Raw genomic sequence first — 17,458 nt, 5'->3', positions numbered from 1 at the left:
GATGAAGCCAAATATTAAAGGGGATAGATGGCCTGCTGCTGTTTGGTGCGCAAAAAGTGCTCAGGCTCCAAAAAGGGTTTCACTGCAATCGATGGCCGGAGTGTTGCTCCTCCTCTAAACTTCCATCTCTTGGCATGATTGATGATCTTGGGGAGCTTTGATAATTGACTACTCTGAGGTAAGGCACGGGTTACTATCAAGAGAGGGGATTGGACGAAAGAAACATACAAAATTACTTTCCCCACAAAAGCTTTTTTTCCCCTTTTTGGAAAAGTTCATTCTGGGCTTAGAGGGGTGCTGCGTGTCGTTTAATTTGCTAAAAAGGGCAGCGTAATAATTAACAACAAGATTAGGAGGCATTACGAAGATATTATATGCACACGTTGGCTTATAGTCACAAAATAGATAACAAGTAAGCGTCAAGATCATGTATTAAATTTGGAAATAATAGGGTTGAATTGTTGAATTGTTTTTCTATCAGTAACTATATGGATAACTGCAATTTTGAAATTTGTCTTTTGTTCAGTTTATATTTTCCAGTGCGTAAACATTTGAGTACGTCGTTAATTCTTCTTTTTAGTTTAACTTTTTTCAAATTATAATTATATGCACTCAAGTTAAGCCAGTGTTTTTTTAATTCAGCTCGAAGCAGTCTCAGTATCCGCTCTCTCTCATTCAACCTCTTCTTGCTTTCTCTTTAGGACTCTTCTCAGCAAAACAAGGAATTGGGTGGGAGTAGGAGCTTGTGTTGCTTTCAGCTATTTCGCCTCCAGTGTGGAGTTGAAGCTTTTCCTGTGCCTCGCATATACTCTGCATATCACAAGATTTGGTCTCTCCTCTCTCTTCTCTGGAGCTGCTGTAGGACTGGCTATGGCCACCACTACTTCCGGGATCCGTCATTTCATTCGCCCACCGCTCAGCGCAGCGAACTGACTCTGTTTCTATAAGCAAGCTAGCAGCCAACCTGCCAACACTCGCTGACACTCACTCATCTCAGTCTCGCCAGATAGACGAAATACCTACGGGGGGAAAGAAAGGAGAGATCCGAATCGCAATCTCTTAATTTCTACAGCTTTTTTCTACTTCTTTTTTTTTCTTACAGTGATAATAAAACAAGATAGCGATCTGGAGGCATTAAAGGAGACGCGGACTTGCGGGATGAAAATGGACTAAAAAGATTCGTCCTTCTCTTGAACATCATCACTAACCGTCATTCATTCATTACCTTGACAACCTCTGGCTTTGATTGACAGCTGGAGTGGCAAAAAGCCATGAGACACGACAGTTTAGTTACATGCAGGTTGTTGATGGGCCGATTGTAACCTTCACTTTGGCGCATTTTTTTCTTTTTTTTTTCCAAGGAAAGAGGGAAAACAAGAAAAACTGTAAAACACCCCAATGCTACGAATTAAACTGAACCACAGTGGCGAATAGGACAATTCGCAAAGTTGGTTGAACAAGGAATCTTGCCTCTAAATCACTTTCTAACCGGGACTGGGATACTAAATATACGGACAGATTCAGGAGTTTATTGGAGCGCAGCCTGATGGCGCAAAGGGTAGGTTTTAAATCTCCTACACTTACCTGTTCAAATCCTCTGTAGAGATCGCTACCCTCTTGTCGTGTGCTGGCAAATTTACAAAGTATCCATATCAAAGCCCCTATATTTGACATTTTTGCAGCGTTCTCACAAAGTGACAGCCTCTGCTTTTACCGACAGCCTCCACGACAGTCGTGGAGCAGTTTCACTGGAGACTCCAAACTAATTCGCTCTTTTCACCCACCAAACTCTGCGTGCAGAGGGGAGCACCAAAGTTATAATGTTTCTGGTAATGACAAACTAAATCGCAGATTTTAATATATTACACTTTTCTGAACAAGGCTGCTGCGTGTTCTCACAGGCAACAGCTTATTAGTTTCTCCGTTCCGTGTGTTCAGAATGAGACGACGTGCTTTTTTGTACTTTTTTTCCACATCTGTTTTAAAAGTAACCGGGAATTGCGCTCACTTTTACTCTAATTTTATTCCCAGTACGATGAGCTGGCCCATTACGGTGGGATGGATGGAGTCCCGGCGTCGATGTACGGGGACCCGCATGCTCCCCGGCCGCTTCCCCAGGTCCACCACCTGAACCACGGACCGCCGCTGCACGCCAGCCAGCACTACGGAGCCCACGCTCCTCATCCAAACGTTATGCCCACCAGCATGGGCTCTGCTGTCAACGACGTTTTAAAGAGGGATAAAGATCAAATTTATGGGTAAGGTTTGCAAAACTGAATTTTCGTCTTTTTTAAAAGAATTTTTAAAATTTATTTATTTTTTTTTTTTTAACCAAGTTTTCATTTTTCTGCAACTTTTGTTTCTTTCCTACCTTCAATTTTAATTGTGTTTTGTGCAAGTCTAACCGCAATTTGGAGTTCTGTTGTTGGTTTGGGGAGTTTTGTTAACGTGTAATTTTACACTCATTGTACAAAGCATCGCCAAGCCAGCAGTAAGTAAAAGTATGAGCCTTGAGCTTGTAAATAATATGGAAGCTCAGGACTCCAATCTCGAAAGTCGCAGACTCCAATGAATTATAAAAGAAGAAAAAAAAAAATAATAACAAACTTACTTTAATATTACTGCCAGCTATATATAAAAAATTTAAACACGTTTGTTCTTGTTTTAAACGTTTTAAAAATTTGTAGTATCACATACATTCTCTCTGTCTCACACACACACACACACACACACACACACACACACACACACACACACACACACATACAGATTGCATTGCAACGCACCGTGTGTCTTGCTAAGTATACTTTCATAAGATTTTTCCCAAACAGTAGAAGAGAACGTCTGCTCATATGGGTGAATGCAGAACTAAAAATATGATTACAGCTTTTGTTCACTGATACGTACACAGAAAGTGTTGTAATCCACTACTATAATCTGGGCTGTGATGTGGAGTAAATCCACCTCATATCTCTTGCTTACGTTTTTATGTACGGAGTAGAGTTTACCCTCGTTTTTATACTCCCACAATTCAAAACGATAGAAATAAAGAATCTAAAGTCGTGTTTTATGAAACGATTGCGTGATATAGAATTACATTTCTTTTATAACTATAACCTACATAAAAATATTTTTGATAGTCTCATGATGTTGATTGATTGGAAGTTATATTTTACTCATTTTATAGAAGGCCTATTCTGGGTAAAAACCTTTAAGTCTTTAAGTGAATCAGTCGGCAGAGTAACAGCAAAATGTTATAATTTCAAGATTTTTAGCAGATCGTATAGATGTATATAATTTTTAATGTAAAGATATCCGTATAGTTTTACCCTTTAGTTTTCTTGACTTCGTCTGTTTTCCCCTTTCTTTGCACTGCAAGAAATGTCAGTTTCAACAACTCAATAACATATTTCGTTGAAATGGTTTCGCTTTCTTAGACTTTGATTTAAAATATCCCAGATGTCTCTGACTTGTTTTAATTCAAAACAGCTTACAGCTAAAGAATTGATCTAATACCAGATTTTTTTTATTTCTTTTTTTCTTCTTTGTCTTGTCTTTAAGATGCTGCTACTTATTCAATGAGAAGTGCTTAGAAACTAAACGCCAGTAAACAAATATACACATGTATTTAATAAACGTGTGGTAGATATTTTTTAAGTTGCTATGAGAAACAGAAGAACGGACAGAAATGCAGTTTGATTGGACATTTTTTGCAGTGTGGAGCCGGTGTGTTGCTTGTACTCAGGCTGTGTTTCCCCTCTTGCAGTCACCCTTTATTCCCATTGCTCGCACTGGTTTTTGAGAAGTGCGAGTTGGCGACGTGTACTCCGAGGGAGCCCGGCGTAGCAGGCGGCGATGTCTGCTCTTCAGACTCCTTCAATGAGGACATTGCAGTCTTTGCCAAACAGGTCAATTTGCACAATAAAAAAATACATATATTGGATATTATGACTTCTTCAAGGCTTCAGGTTTTCTGCTTGCTTTAAATATACAGAAGGAAAAAAACAGCTTGCATTTATAATTATTTATAAGCGTAAAAACTATTACAAAATTCCAACTTATGACACGAGTTTAATTAATAAAAAAAAGTTTTTTTTTATTGTTTACAGTAAGGGGGGAAAGGACAAAAATTCTACATTTTCACGCCGAAATAACTTTTACATTTGTTGTGTTATTTAGGTCCGAGCAGAAAAACCTTTATTTTCATCAAATCCAGAGTTGGACAATTTGGTAAGCGCACTTCCCTTTTCTCTGCCGATGCTCTAAAGTGTCCACAGCAGTATAAATATGTGAACATATGATTCAAACCTCCGCACAGATCTCAGATCTGCGCTGAAGTGACGCTGCGAGACCACTTCAGTCTTTACTGTCTTGGCCCAGTCTTCTTATTTAAAACCCAGCTCACTTGTGTTTAATTGGGCTACTTATTGGGCTTACTTTGCTGTATTGCACTTCATACTCTAGGATTTTTTTATAGCTCTGTTCGAGTTTAAGGAAAATAAATTCTTCCAATTTGATCATATTAATTGTGCAAACTTTTTCTTTTTTTTCAGATGATACAAGCCATACAAGTATTACGGTTTCATCTCTTGGAATTAGAAAAGGTACGTTTGATAAACACATATATTTTTTTTTATTTTTTTTAACATGTGGCAATGAAACATACCACTTGCACAAAAAAAGCTTAAATGAGACTGAAATGATCAAACCTGCAGCAAGATTCAGTCCAGTGCTGTTGTTATTATTACATATCTGAAAGAAAACTGGAAAAGACTGAGGAAAAGTTTAAGGATTTAGATTTTAATAAAATATGCTGTTTTATGAAGCCAATAATTGATGCAGCTGGAGCAACTATTGATGAGATATGTCAGAGCCTCGGTGCCCATGCTGCACATTGCTATTGATCCGCAGATTTAGTTTCAGTCTCTCATTATCTCGCCAGCTTACGGCATGCTGTTTATTTTTTTGTCGTTCAACTTGTTGCTCTGGTCTCAAGAGAATAATAAGCACTGCAACAATTTCACTATTGTTTCCTCGCTGCCGATAATGCCCCTTAATTGGAGTTATTCTTGGACTGGCTGGAACGTTTCCCCATCCTGATAAAGGTGCATTTTTTTCCTTCCTCTTTTCTTTAGGTGCACGAGCTCTGCGACAATTTTTGCCACCGGTACATCAGCTGTTTGAAAGGAAAAATGCCAATAGATCTAGTTATTGACGAACGGGATGGCAGCTCAAAATCAGATCACGAAGAACTTTCAGGATCGTCAACTAACCTTGCAGATCACGTAAGTAACACCATCGTTATTTTATCTATTGACGTGCTGCTTTTGTCCAGCTCTGATATGAAAAAAAAATCTGCTGCAGGGTCCATATCCACAAATCGGGTATTTAAGTAATCAATTTCTCATATAGCCAACGTTGGGGCTGCTCAGAGCTTCGGTGTGTGACCCTGCTGTGCCGTCAGTAAATAGAGCATATCTGTTCTGCAAGGAAAATCTGCCGATCGACGTTTTAAGGTCAAAAGCTACATGTGATACAATAGACCGAGTTATTGTTTTAGTCTTTTGATTAGGAGCAGTCGTGTGTGCATAATGCTTAGTGCTGGCGCGTGCGTGGTGAATAATTGAATGAGTGTGTATGTGTGCGTGCTAAAGAGGACGCGTGTGACATCGCTTCCCCGCATTTTTGAGCGTTGCACGCTGAAGGAAAAGAAAAAAAAAGTGAAGCAATTATCTTTTACGCAGGTTTAGCGTTAAAGCAGGGTATCAGCCGTATAAGCTTTTGCTTTAGGCCAATATTTAAAAAGAAAAGGGCTTTATATTTGGGCTTGTGCATTAGGAGCTGGATATGGCCCGCGCGTAAAGCTGTGGATTTTGCTGCTGAGGTGGAGAAAGTGGTAGCCTATTGAAAGAGATCTCAGAGCTAAAGGCTTACCATATGTCAAGTTCACAAGCTATATGATGGTTCGTCTGGAGTCCTTCCATTGCTGTTGATGTTAATGTGTTTAATTGTGTCGTATTGATTGCCGTGTGGTCTGTACTGCAGTTGCTTTCTCCTCTGCTCCCCGTTTTATGGCCGCAGACTCCATAACGCTGAATTCAATTATATGCACCTGAAGTACAGTAGCTTTAAATTTGAAGATCGATTCTCTACTTGAAATCGCGCATTTTTGTCGTAATAAACACAGAATCTCCTCCCTGTGTTGAGCTGACAGTGTAGTATTGAGTAGGTATGTGTGAATTACCGCGCCTTGCTTGCCTGTGATAAAACTAATGTTTTGGTGGGGAGTAAAAATGAGCGGCTATAGAGTAACAAAGTGACTGGTTAATATCTGTGCAGCACAAGGCCAAGCCTATTAGGAATTAAAGCAGATTTAAGTGTTATGCAAAGTCTTAGTGCTACATCTGTTGGGTCTGGCTATAGGCCTAACAGCAGTGGATTCTCTTTGAATACCCATCGCCTGCACAGGGCATTCACAGCGCACTGCACCAGGTTAACTGAGCTTTAGTTAGACTGAACAGGACTATGCTTAGTTTTAGAAAAAGATCCAAAAAAAAAAAAAAAAAAAAAAACGGTAACAGTGCGATTCTCCAACACAAGTGTAGAAATGAGGCATGCTGTTGTTTATATTGGAGAGATTAGATAAACTGGCCTGTTTAGTTTCATAGCAGATGGTTGATACTCAAGCCAATTTCCGATGCAGCCTCCAATGCTCAGACACCAGCTTTGTCATCGCTCCACTTGTAAGAAATATTTTGATAATTAGAAAATTAAATATGCCAATAAAGCAAATAAGGAGCAGCAATAAACAAAGCAGGTTGCGTGACAGGCTATTTATCTTTGAGTCGTTTGGACTGACCACCTCATTAGGCATTTAAGGTTTGAGGGATTTATTTCACTTTTGTGGCACCATTGAACTTTTTATTACACCCAACTGCTGGGCTGAATTTCTGCAAAGTAGAGGAGTTTTTTTTTTTTTTTTTTTTTTTTTTTCTTCTTCTTTACTTTAGTTTTTTCCTTGTTTGCTTTTGAAGCCCTATTTGAACTGAGATGGGATTTTAATAATTACTACACCTTATGGAAACATTCATACTCCAGTTTACTAGCTATGTTTAGTAATGAAATAAAGCAGAATATAATATGTAAGACAATGCACACACAACGTGATGCTTAGTATTTGCACAACTGTTGAAATGAAAAAATGTACACTGAATAAATCAGGAGTCATTTATAAAGGCTGATTTAAAATAGTCAAACTACAACTCACAGTAATGCATTTAGCCGCAAAACTGTGTTTCTGAATGAAAATATTTTCTATCTTTGCTCTATTTTTTCTTTTTTAAAATGTTATTTATTCAGTTGTCTTTGGCTCTGTTTTATTATTAATTTCTATCCTTGTCTCATTGAGGAAAGGAAGGCAGTTTGATAGTTAGATATGCTAATTTATTTAGTTAGAATCTCTCACGTCCATTTTTCTTTGCTTTGATATGCATTTTTAATATATAGCCCTGGGCTACATCTCGTTTGGAGAAAGTTGGTTTTTCTGGAGTTGATGAGGCTGTTCGCTGAGAAGGAGGCAGCCCGTTAAGCTTGTTTTTATGTATGTCTTTTTCCTTTTCTGCTCCCCCCCCTTCTCTCCCCTCCTCATACCTGACGGCAGAGCATAATAAGCACAGTTTTATTTACACTTGAATGCAGCACTGTCTTGCAGATGATTGGATTATGGTATAGTGAGAGCAAGATGAGGCCTTGCTGACACTGTTGATTTCCTTTATTCTCTAGCGGTGACTATCTCAACCATGTAGCCCACCCAAGGCTTCCGAACTCATCGGCCCTCCTCACATCAACTCCATCCTATATAAATGGAGGGAAAAAGATGTTGGATTTTACACAAAGAGAGATAGGAGGAAAAAAAAAACAGCTGTGTAGTTTCATAAATGGCTGTGTGTACTTGTGAACGGTTTGCTCTCTTGTCTTTTAATTAATGAATAAAATTTCTGTCTCTTCTTTGCTACATCCAATTAGGCAGACAAATAGAATTAACAATGTCTGAGTATTATCTGTTCTAATAAATTAGCCTTTCTGTCTTCTTGTGGCATTGTGCCACTTCTTCAATCAATCTTAGCAGAGGACTTTCATTTCCCGTATGCATATTGAAGAGACTGTCTTTGAATTCCTGCACAGCTCGTTATATAGAAATTGTGCAGTATTTGCAGGCTCCGATTATTTATTTTTGAGGGCTTTCTTCAGAGAGTTTCACTAGTTCTTATAGTTACGGTGCAGCTTAACTTGAAACTGCTTGCCTGGAAGTGGAAAAAAGGAAAGCAAGCTCTTTCTGTTTAGATCTTATTCTCTGGTACAGGTTCGTGGCACTGTACCAGATATATGGTCAGATGTGTTGACATCAAAGGTTCAATCAAGTAAATGCAATAGTTCAACTTGAGCCTCTGCAGTGATTTACCGTGTATCAGTGAAGATAGGTGCTTAGTAATGTCCTGTCCTATTTCTGTATGTCACCATGCACAGTGCAGACCTCTGCCTGTGGACAGTGAGCCCTCGGGCTGAGCTGGCCTGCTGAACCGTGGAATTTCTCAGTTTTTGAGGTGGTCTAATTCTACAAGCTTTGTTCTCCTCAGGGGATGACTGTGTTTGGACCTCATGAAAACAGTGCACTGCTGACTTGGACTGTTCTGTCTATTCCGCACGATTGTTTTGTGAAGTTTGGCTATCTGGTCTTACATTTCCTATTTGATTAGTGTTCAGCGGCAGGACCCTGTTGGCAGGCATATCTAATCATCACTGCTGTGGCATAAGAGAGGCTCTGCTCACTTGTTGCATCTCCCACACTCTTTCTCTTATAAGCTGTAAAATAACTGCAATGGACAGTTGCTCACCAGTCATTTTAGGATCATGAGCTACTTATACATGATTTAACTATAATATATACAGATAATGATTGAAGTGGCATAAATTTACATGCTAATCTGAAAACCTATTATATGTTACAAGGAATAAATGAAAGCAGAATTATCCGTAATGAATTGTCAGTTTTATGCCATTTCATTATTTATTTTTCTTTTCTTTTTTAAAGAAATGTCATTTTGATGTATGCCAAACCCATGAATCACAGCAGCTTTCATATTTTATTTGAATAACTTCTGTCTAAAAACATATTTGCACGTATAATGTGGCTCCTCAGCAGTGACTAAGATTGTTTTTGCCTCAGAGAAAGTTTTTAGGCATGAATACAATCAGTTTATCCCTCTTGTCTGTTAAAACATGCTGTGGAGAATTATTAGCAACTAAATTAAGGGCTCTTTATATTCTAGATAATTAAGGGTGTTGTAAATACTCAGGTGTTCAATAAAAGTGCACCTACACTTTTTTTTTTTTCCCAAGTGCCTGCATATAATGACGAGCTTAACTCAGGAAAAAAAGTGTGAGGAGTTTTTCCTCTTTCTCTGTTTGTGCCATGCGGCAAGATGTGTCTTGAAATGTCAGCTTGCCTCATGATTTATGGTCCTGTGTGTTTCTGGTGTGTCAGCAATTCTGTACATGTTCAGCATGGGATCCCTGTAGCTGCTCCTCACACTGGTAGTACAACACAAACACACACCCATGAGGTTGGTGTGTCTCAGCTTACCTTATTCTGCTACTGTGCAGACAAATTTCCCCCTTTCCCTCTGGGTTTCAAGGAAATTTGAGGGAAATTCAATGATGCTGCTAAATCAATTTTATTTGAAATTCCTAGGGATGTAGACAGAGTGCAGTAAGGGAGGTAAGATTGTACTGGGCAGGTGTTTGTAAATGAGAAACAGGGGACAAGAGCAAAAGAGACAGCAGCATTCTCTTGCTCTCCTGTGGCCTGGATGCACTACAAGCAATCCTTCCCATATTGTCTCCTGCTTTTATATTAATTACAACTTGTATTATCAGCCGCCAGTTGCTAACCCCAGCAAATAGAAAAGGCTGCCCCAAGAGACCATGCTTCTTTTGTATCTTACTCTCCATCTAGTCCTATTGTGTACATTGGTGTGTGTGCTCTTGCCTGCACATTTATGCACGTTTGCTTGCTAGCAGTTTCCTCCTCCTCCTCTTGGTAACACTGCTCTTTAACACAATTAGTGAAGAGCATGGAGTGAACCATGTTTGACTCCTAATTATGCCCAGCTTTGGGGGAATAGTCACATGAGCTAGAGGCCTCTCTTTTTTTCCTCTTTTGCTTCTTCCTCTATTTTTCTTCGAGGACTCCTTGTGTAGGTTGAAGAAGACTGTTTGGATGACAGGATTTTTTTCTTTTACAACTTGTTTGAACTTTATCAGACCCATGGGGGTTCTGACAAAATGGTTGTGTGTGTTTGTGTTGCGCAGTGTCTGATGATGCACTGCCAAAGCTCAGAGAGGCGCTCTAAATTATTCATGCAGAGGAAAGGCTGTTGCTTTTGTCGCCTTGTGTAGTATGGAAAGTTAAAACTGTTGTTTTGATATTCACTGTTTTGTTTTGCAGACAAGGTTATGAATGTGACTTGCAGGTATTTAAAGAGGAGTGTGTGCTCGGGGCCTAGGATCTATAGTATCATTATTATTATTAGGTCATATAAAGTGCTGCAGTCCTCTTTTTGCTCTTTAAGAACCAAATGAAAAAATCTCTTATTCCAGCATATAGGCACATTAAAACCAAAGGGTAGCAAATCATAGCAAAATATCATTCCCTTTCACACCATTAGCTGAGGTGTCTTTGAATTTAATTTAGTACCAGCACCATTAAAAATGACACATTACTCTGCAATGATAGCTAAATTAAGTCCTATCGATTCCACTATTGCATTAAAACCATGCTGTGGCCGCAGCTAAGAGAGCGTGTGTGAGAGCAGCCTGCATAGTTTTTCAGGTTTGTCTTGTGCCTTGCCTACACTGGGTGTCTCATCAGTGGAACCTAGTCATTTACTTCTCTTATATCAACAGCAGCTCATTCTGAGAGTACATAGCCTAGCTCTGCTTAAATACATAATACATTCTGGGAATTTTGGGAGTCTTATCTCTTTTTTCATTGCCTTCATGCTGCATATGACAAAGACAAAGGAACTGATGAGCTTTTCCCACATTAGTGATTTTACCTAGCATGCTGTGTTGAAAATGACAGAAAATTACTATAACAACAGACCTAGTTCCCATGTGTTGATCAGTGCCCTAGAGAGTAAAAAACATCACAATCACCTATCCCTTTCAGAGCAGGGACACTTTTCCCTTGGCTCACTATAGAAGGCTAAAACCCACGCATGGGCTATTGTTCACCCTGTCTTCTTACCCCTCTTCTGAGTAATTCTCCGAGCTCTTTATCTGATTGCCATCCGGTGAACAGCTGACGCTGAGAGGGCCTTGAGTGGAGCGCTGGGTCTGAAGGGGCTTGTGTGTTTCTGTCTGCTGTTTTCAGCTCCGAGCTGTTTGAGAAAACAGCCCGCCTTCCCTGAAAAACTTAGCAGATAAAAGGGCCTCGCTTACAGGCATAGAAGCAGCCTCGCCTCCACAGCAGAACAAGCAGCAGCACATCAGGACTGTGTGCCCAGGGGAGCTCAGCAGCGGCTTGTCTTATAGCCTTTATTTCCCTGCGAACCTCCATTAGTCTCCAGGCTCTTTCCTGTCTGTCCTCCTCCAGTACAGCTCACTCTGACTGGGGTACCAGAGCAGGCAGGCAGGCATGCAGACAAGCAGGCAGGCAGGCAGGCGGATGGACTACTCTGTGGTGGGGGATGAGGGAAAAGAAGTTCATCAGGAACTAAGATTGGACAAAATGGTAAAAATGGTCTTTTTCTTGGAATATTCTGTGTTGGGAACATTTCCCCTCTACTTTTGTATGAATGTATTTGTGTTTATGTGTGTTTGAGGGAGAAAGAAAAAACACAGAGCGGGAACTGAGAAGTGGGTTGAGGTTTGTGGGAAGCCTTGGTGAAGGCCTGTGTTTGTTTGGCTTGGGCTCTGCTCAAGAGGCTGCTTCTCTCGGGCCCCAGACAACGTTAGGCCTTACATTTGCCAACATTTTGTCATCATGCTCAGGTGACATGTTAAATTGGGAAAGACTAGCTAGGGTTGCATGAGCTATGAGGCAGTATCACCTCTGTGTATTTGATTGAGCTCGTCTGTGGGCACAACCGTAGTAAATGATGTGACCAGTCTGCCTCTCTATTACCTCAGTGGTAGAGGAAATTCCACCTCTAGCCTGCCTTCGTGCAGCACTGATAAAGCCTTTCCTGTACAGTAAAAAATCCTGTTTCCCTATGTGCACTGATAGGGCAGTGGGAATGCCCTGGAAAGGGAGGAAAAAGAGGGGGGAAAGTCAGATGGAAGGACAGAAGAAAAAAAGTGGCCTTAAAACCCATGAATTTGTTTATTTGTCTGTGAAGTTAGCCAGTAAAGATTTAACACATTTTTTTTAGAATATCTTTGTGTATATAAAGGTGAGTGTCCATATATGTGTGTTTATACTTTTTGCTTTATTATGTCATTAGCATGTGAGCATAAGTGAAAATCTTTGTGGGTGTGTGTGTATGTCAGTGTAGGCGTGAACACATTTTTGGCAGATTAGTAGGAGAATCACTGTCATATCTTATTTTCATTTCTGACAGTGGTAATGATTAATGGCAGCTGTGGTGTGTTTGGACTTTTTACCTCTATATTTCTCACTTGACACGGAAATCTCAATTGGTTATGGTATAAATGAACACCACTGGGCTCTGCCATATGTGTTTAGACGATTACTCACAAGTGCTCTACTTGCAGCTCTCAAAATCAACTGCCACATTAACTGTGCTGTTTTTCTCTCATGCATTAATGAAACACTTTGATTATAGTGTTTTGACTTATAGCCAGCTGCATTAGAGCATCATTTTCTTTCCATTCATGTATGATTATAGTAGCTTATTTGATTGTCTACTAGCTTAGAACTAAGCAGTAGGGCTCTTTGCCTTGCCAGGAGAATGTAAACAGGCCCAGGAACCTCACAGTAGATACTTAAAGATGTCAGTCTCATGTTTCCAGCACACTCATATGGACTTTCTGTGCTTCTGTGCTTCTCTTCTTCTCTTTCTGCTCCTGGCTGGGCTGGGGAATGTGGTTGGATGCATGGATGGATCCCATGCTTGCGTTTTCCCTTTTTAAACCAAAGAACCCAGCTTCCTGGAGAGACCACGATGACGCCACCTCCACACACTCAGCCGGCACACCGGGGCCCTCCAGCGGGGGACACGCTTCACAGAGCGGCGACAACAGCAGTGAACAAGGTGAGCATGCTCACTCACACACGAGCATAAATGGGTGTCACTGTGCACTCAAGCACAAACATGTAAACATACATATATCCATGTAGGACATATTAATCCTCATGCATGGAATGAGTTTCCAACACTTCACTTTACTGTGTCTAATGTGAAATCTATAGTGGATGGATGTCTCTTTACATGTGTCACAGGCAGTCTCTTAGCACTTTGGATTATCCTTTCCCTTTTTTTTTTTTTTACTAGAATCCATGTAAACACAATCACACCTAAAAATTAACATGCTTATCCACTGTAACACTTAGTCACAAACACATGCAGCTCTTAGCCTAACAACCCTGTAATACACCATCCTTGTGAAAGACTTTCCAAGACATTGCTATTTAGAGAGCTGAACAAAAGCTGGTGATTAATAGTATATTTCTGCCAGTTCTCACTTGAATTTAAACCATTTAAACTTTGCCTGCACAACAGCCCATAATCATGTCTCGTTCAGTCTTGTGTTATCTTGCACTTGGCCTGCCAAACAGTAAAAACACATCTACAAAGAAATGTATTAGAATTAATTACAGATAGTGTGTTTAAGCCACAACTATCTGCTTTACATTGTTGCCTCAGTATCAGTTATGAAATTGTAAAAAAAAAAAAAACTCTGGCATGTTGCTTACAATGTGCACCTGACTTCTTTTCTTTTGTCTTGTCCTCGCCTTGTTTTGAATGCACTAACGGTCTCCTTCCATTGACGGCAGAGTGTTTTTTTTTGTGTGTCTCTTTCTCTATACACCCTCTGGCAATGTCCAGAGTTTTTCATGGAATTTCATCACACTTTCTACACACACAAACCCGCTCAAGTACACACTTCTTCCAACTCGCTGTGTGAGGACAACTGTTGTGTCTGTTCAAGACCATCATTTTGCCAATAAGTGATCAAACGTATCGATGAACTGTGTCCTCTGTCGTGCAGGCGTTTAAACCATGTCTTCCTCTCTAGAGAGAAACAGCAGTTGCAGCTTTTTAACTATTAGTGACCACATTAGGGCCACAGAAAATCCTCTATGGTTGGCTGTGTAAGAAACAGTTGGATCACAGCCTGCTGTCAACCTAGTTAGAAAGAGGAAGACAATGATAACTAAATAAGTTACTGAACATAAGTAATATGGTGAGACTTGGTTAATAATAATTTGACACTCAATAGATCTGGATTCTCTTCCTTTTGCTTTTCTTCTTGAGAGTGCATTGGTAGATAAGTGCAGGTCACAGTGGTCTGTCACACAGAGCACAAAGGACACCCTTGGTAAACACAAGCCATTAACAGTGAAAAACAAAATAAATAAAAAAAAGAACAAAAAAAAAGAAAATCAGAGGAGTATGAAATAAAGTACGAGAAGAGTTTTTGTATTACTACTTGCAAGTGCTAATACATGAGGGATGAAGAGCAGCCAAAAGATGAGAGGGAGGTGGGCGGTGGGGAGGACAAGAGAAAGCAATGCACTGCCTATTGATTATCTTACACACATAAGTACAAGTGACCTGTAATCCACAGAGCACTTATCGACTCCTTTCCCCACCGTATCCAGTAACAGCAGATCAATACTGGCCAAAGACAGTTACGGTACAGCACCATGCACTGGGCCAACGTAGACCCACACTGTATCACGCTAAATGCAACATCCAGCAACTCAGAATGTTTCTTGATAAAAACTAAATAAGCAGCATGAGAACAGATGCAGAGATTTAAAGAGGGTGAAGGAAGAGTAATTTAAGTACAGAGGTTAGAGAGTAGATAAGGTGAAAAAGTAGGCACAGCAAAGACAGAGAAGGAGAGAAAAAAGGAAACAAACCAAGAGCAACTGATTTAATGGTCTAATGAGGCCGTCCTCTAGCCAGTTGTTTTGTGTGAGGCATGCTCTGACCTTTCGCTCTGCTCGGGAGCCCTGCCGCCTCATTTTTCACATTCTTGCAATTACGTTAACGCTTGAAGCGCTCGCTGACTCCTGAATCTGGCCCTTCCATTCTGACAGAGCCTTCCCCTCCTCTCCCCCTTCTCCACTCCACTCCACGCATGAACTCGCCTCCTATCTCGATACATTTCAACATAAAATTTGTAGTCTGCACTCTCGAGTCCACTGAGAAAATGTGAAATGTGCGCTTCACTTCAGTAATGGGGTCTTTAACAGCTTGGCCCCTGTTAAAAGGGGTGACAATGTGGATCAGTTGAGGAAGACAGAATAGATGTGTGAAAGTGAAGAAGGAGGAGGGAATGAAAGATTTTGCATTCCAGCTTGCAAGAAAAAAACAAACTTTTTTTTTTTACCATGTGCCATCTTGAAAAGTGTGTTTTATGTGCCTGTGGCTTGACAAATATTTAGCACAAACATCGATCCAGAGGCATCCCTGAATATAAGACTCATGTTCACCTCCCCCCAAAACGCCGAGACATATTTTACAATGAGCAGATTCAAATTTCTTTTTATTTTATTTGCATTTCACTCTGCCTTTGGTTAATTTATGGGATGTACAAGGGATTAAATTTTTTAACTACCCCCTTTACCTTTTTTTAATCTGTATGCATTGAGGACTAAAGAATTTATTCTGTTGTTTACTCTGTAGGTAGCAATGTTTTGAGCCTGATCTTAAAACGAGATTCAGCAAGTGTGCAAATATGTACTATTTTTTGTCAGATAATATGCTCATCAAGAAGTAAACCAAGAAGTAAAAGACTTATAACCATCAGAAACTACTTTTTTTTTCCTTCCAAAGAAAGTAATAATGAATTATCACATTTAGGGCCAATTCTGCCCTCTCTCTTACTGACTTTAGAGAGTGACTCCCTAAGTTCTGGCTAGGTAAACAAATATCAGCCGGGAGATAGTTCAGAAGGTAACACACAATAACTTTAATGTCTCTGCATGCACATCATTTTGATTAACAGTCCTTTGGAGCTCATCCAATCTTATCTAGAAACATCAGAGACATCAGTTGCAGGGAGTTAAACTTGATGAATGTGCATGCCTTAAGATAGCACTCGTTTCCAAGCAGGTGTCCATAATATGCTTAGCACTCAAAGTGTGATTGAGCAGTGTGAGGAAATACTCTGCACATTTGCACACACCAAACACAGTAAAGTCGAATGCGTTCAGTCATAAACTGTAAATCCCCAATACCGATTTAGCATGGTAGGTAGTGTGTTTTTTTCTCTCTCTTGCTGTATGTGTGTATGTAAGTCTGAGTGTGTGACTGCCTCCCCTCCAGTCCACACTTGTAATTATTAGCTATGCATGGAGCCCAAATCCATGATGACATCTTGAGTGTTCAGCAAAGGGCCTTTCTGTACAATTCCCAGATTCTACTGTAGATGGAAAAGGCTCTACAGAAGAGAGGAGAAAGCATTTTGTACATTTTCTCAGCAATTGAACAATCCCCATGCTCTGTGGATAGACAGACTCCCCAGAGAGACTGAGAGGCGGAGATGGAGAGAAAGGGAGGGAGGAGAGAGAGAGAGAGAGAGAGCTTGAGTGTTCAGCTTCAAGGGAGCATGCTGCGCTTGATGGTGTTGTGGTACATTTGCGTGTGTGTGTGTATGTGTGGGGAGTGTGGTGAGCCCTCTTGGCCCTGGCTAGGGGCCCCGCTCAACAAGGTCTTTGTGGTTGAGCTCACTAGAGAGGGGTCATTCCTAGTGGGGACACGACTCCTGGTGTCCAAGCATGAAAGAGGCTAGTTGAAGTCTGCATTTTCAGGACCTTTGGCTTTGCTTTTGTATTTTAACAGCTTTGCTGGATACTTAAAATGTCCCAAAAATGTTGGGAGAGCCAGAAAAAACCCCAAAAGCAAACATGTAACCACAACAGAAATAACACCACAATCTCTGCTAAACACAAGATGGAAGCCTTGTTGCATTTTAGTAGAACATACTACAGCTCTAGAGTGATTGGTGAGGTGTGTCTGTGTATATAAAATATATAGTTTGTGTGTGTATGGGCACACATGTGCATGTGTTAGCTGGTTCCCTCTAAGTGCCTGTTAGAGTTTAATTTAGTGTAGTAATTAAAGCTGAACGCTAGCCCATAAACAACAGATAAACAATAAAGCAGACCCAAGCCCTGCTGTTTCATGGCCCTTACTCCCAGCTGTTGGAGCACTGATAATCTTTACACTGTGCCCCCACCTCACCACAACACAATGCTGAA

At 40.3% G+C, this 17,458-nt stretch overlaps 1 protein-coding gene across 9 annotated transcripts in view; it reads left to right on the top strand.

The window, feature by feature from the left end:
* Nucleotides 1-692: 692 nt before the first annotated feature.
* meis2a (Meis homeobox 2a) overlaps nt 693-17,458 on the top strand; it is a 76,218-nt gene continuing 59,452 nt past the window's right edge. For 2 of the 9 annotated variants that reach the window (XM_041971695.1, XM_041971694.1), the window contains exons 1-7: nt 702-1,558; nt 2,032-2,258; nt 3,767-3,908; nt 4,180-4,230; nt 4,554-4,604; nt 5,136-5,285; nt 13,163-13,277. In XM_041971695.1, the coding sequence (XP_041827629.1) occupies nt 1,547-1,558; nt 2,032-2,258; nt 3,767-3,908; nt 4,180-4,230; nt 4,554-4,604; nt 5,136-5,285; nt 13,163-13,277 (748 nt within the window). In that variant the 5' untranslated portion in view covers nt 702-1,546. Of the gene's footprint in view, nt 1,559-1,629; nt 1,830-2,031; nt 2,259-3,766; nt 3,909-4,179; nt 4,231-4,553; nt 4,605-5,135; nt 5,286-13,162; nt 13,278-17,458 lie in introns of those variants that run through there. The other 7 variants (XM_041971691.1, XM_041971696.1, XM_041971692.1 and 4 more) reach the window with 5 other exon arrangements.

Source organism: Melanotaenia boesemani, chromosome 20, assembly GCF_017639745.1.
Source record: "Melanotaenia boesemani isolate fMelBoe1 chromosome 20, fMelBoe1.pri, whole genome shotgun sequence".
Classification (NCBI taxonomy): Eukaryota; Metazoa; Chordata; class Actinopteri; order Atheriniformes; family Melanotaeniidae; genus Melanotaenia; species Melanotaenia boesemani.
The sequence above is the reverse complement of the archived record's forward strand: the minus strand, read 5'-3'. Positions and strand labels throughout refer to the sequence as shown.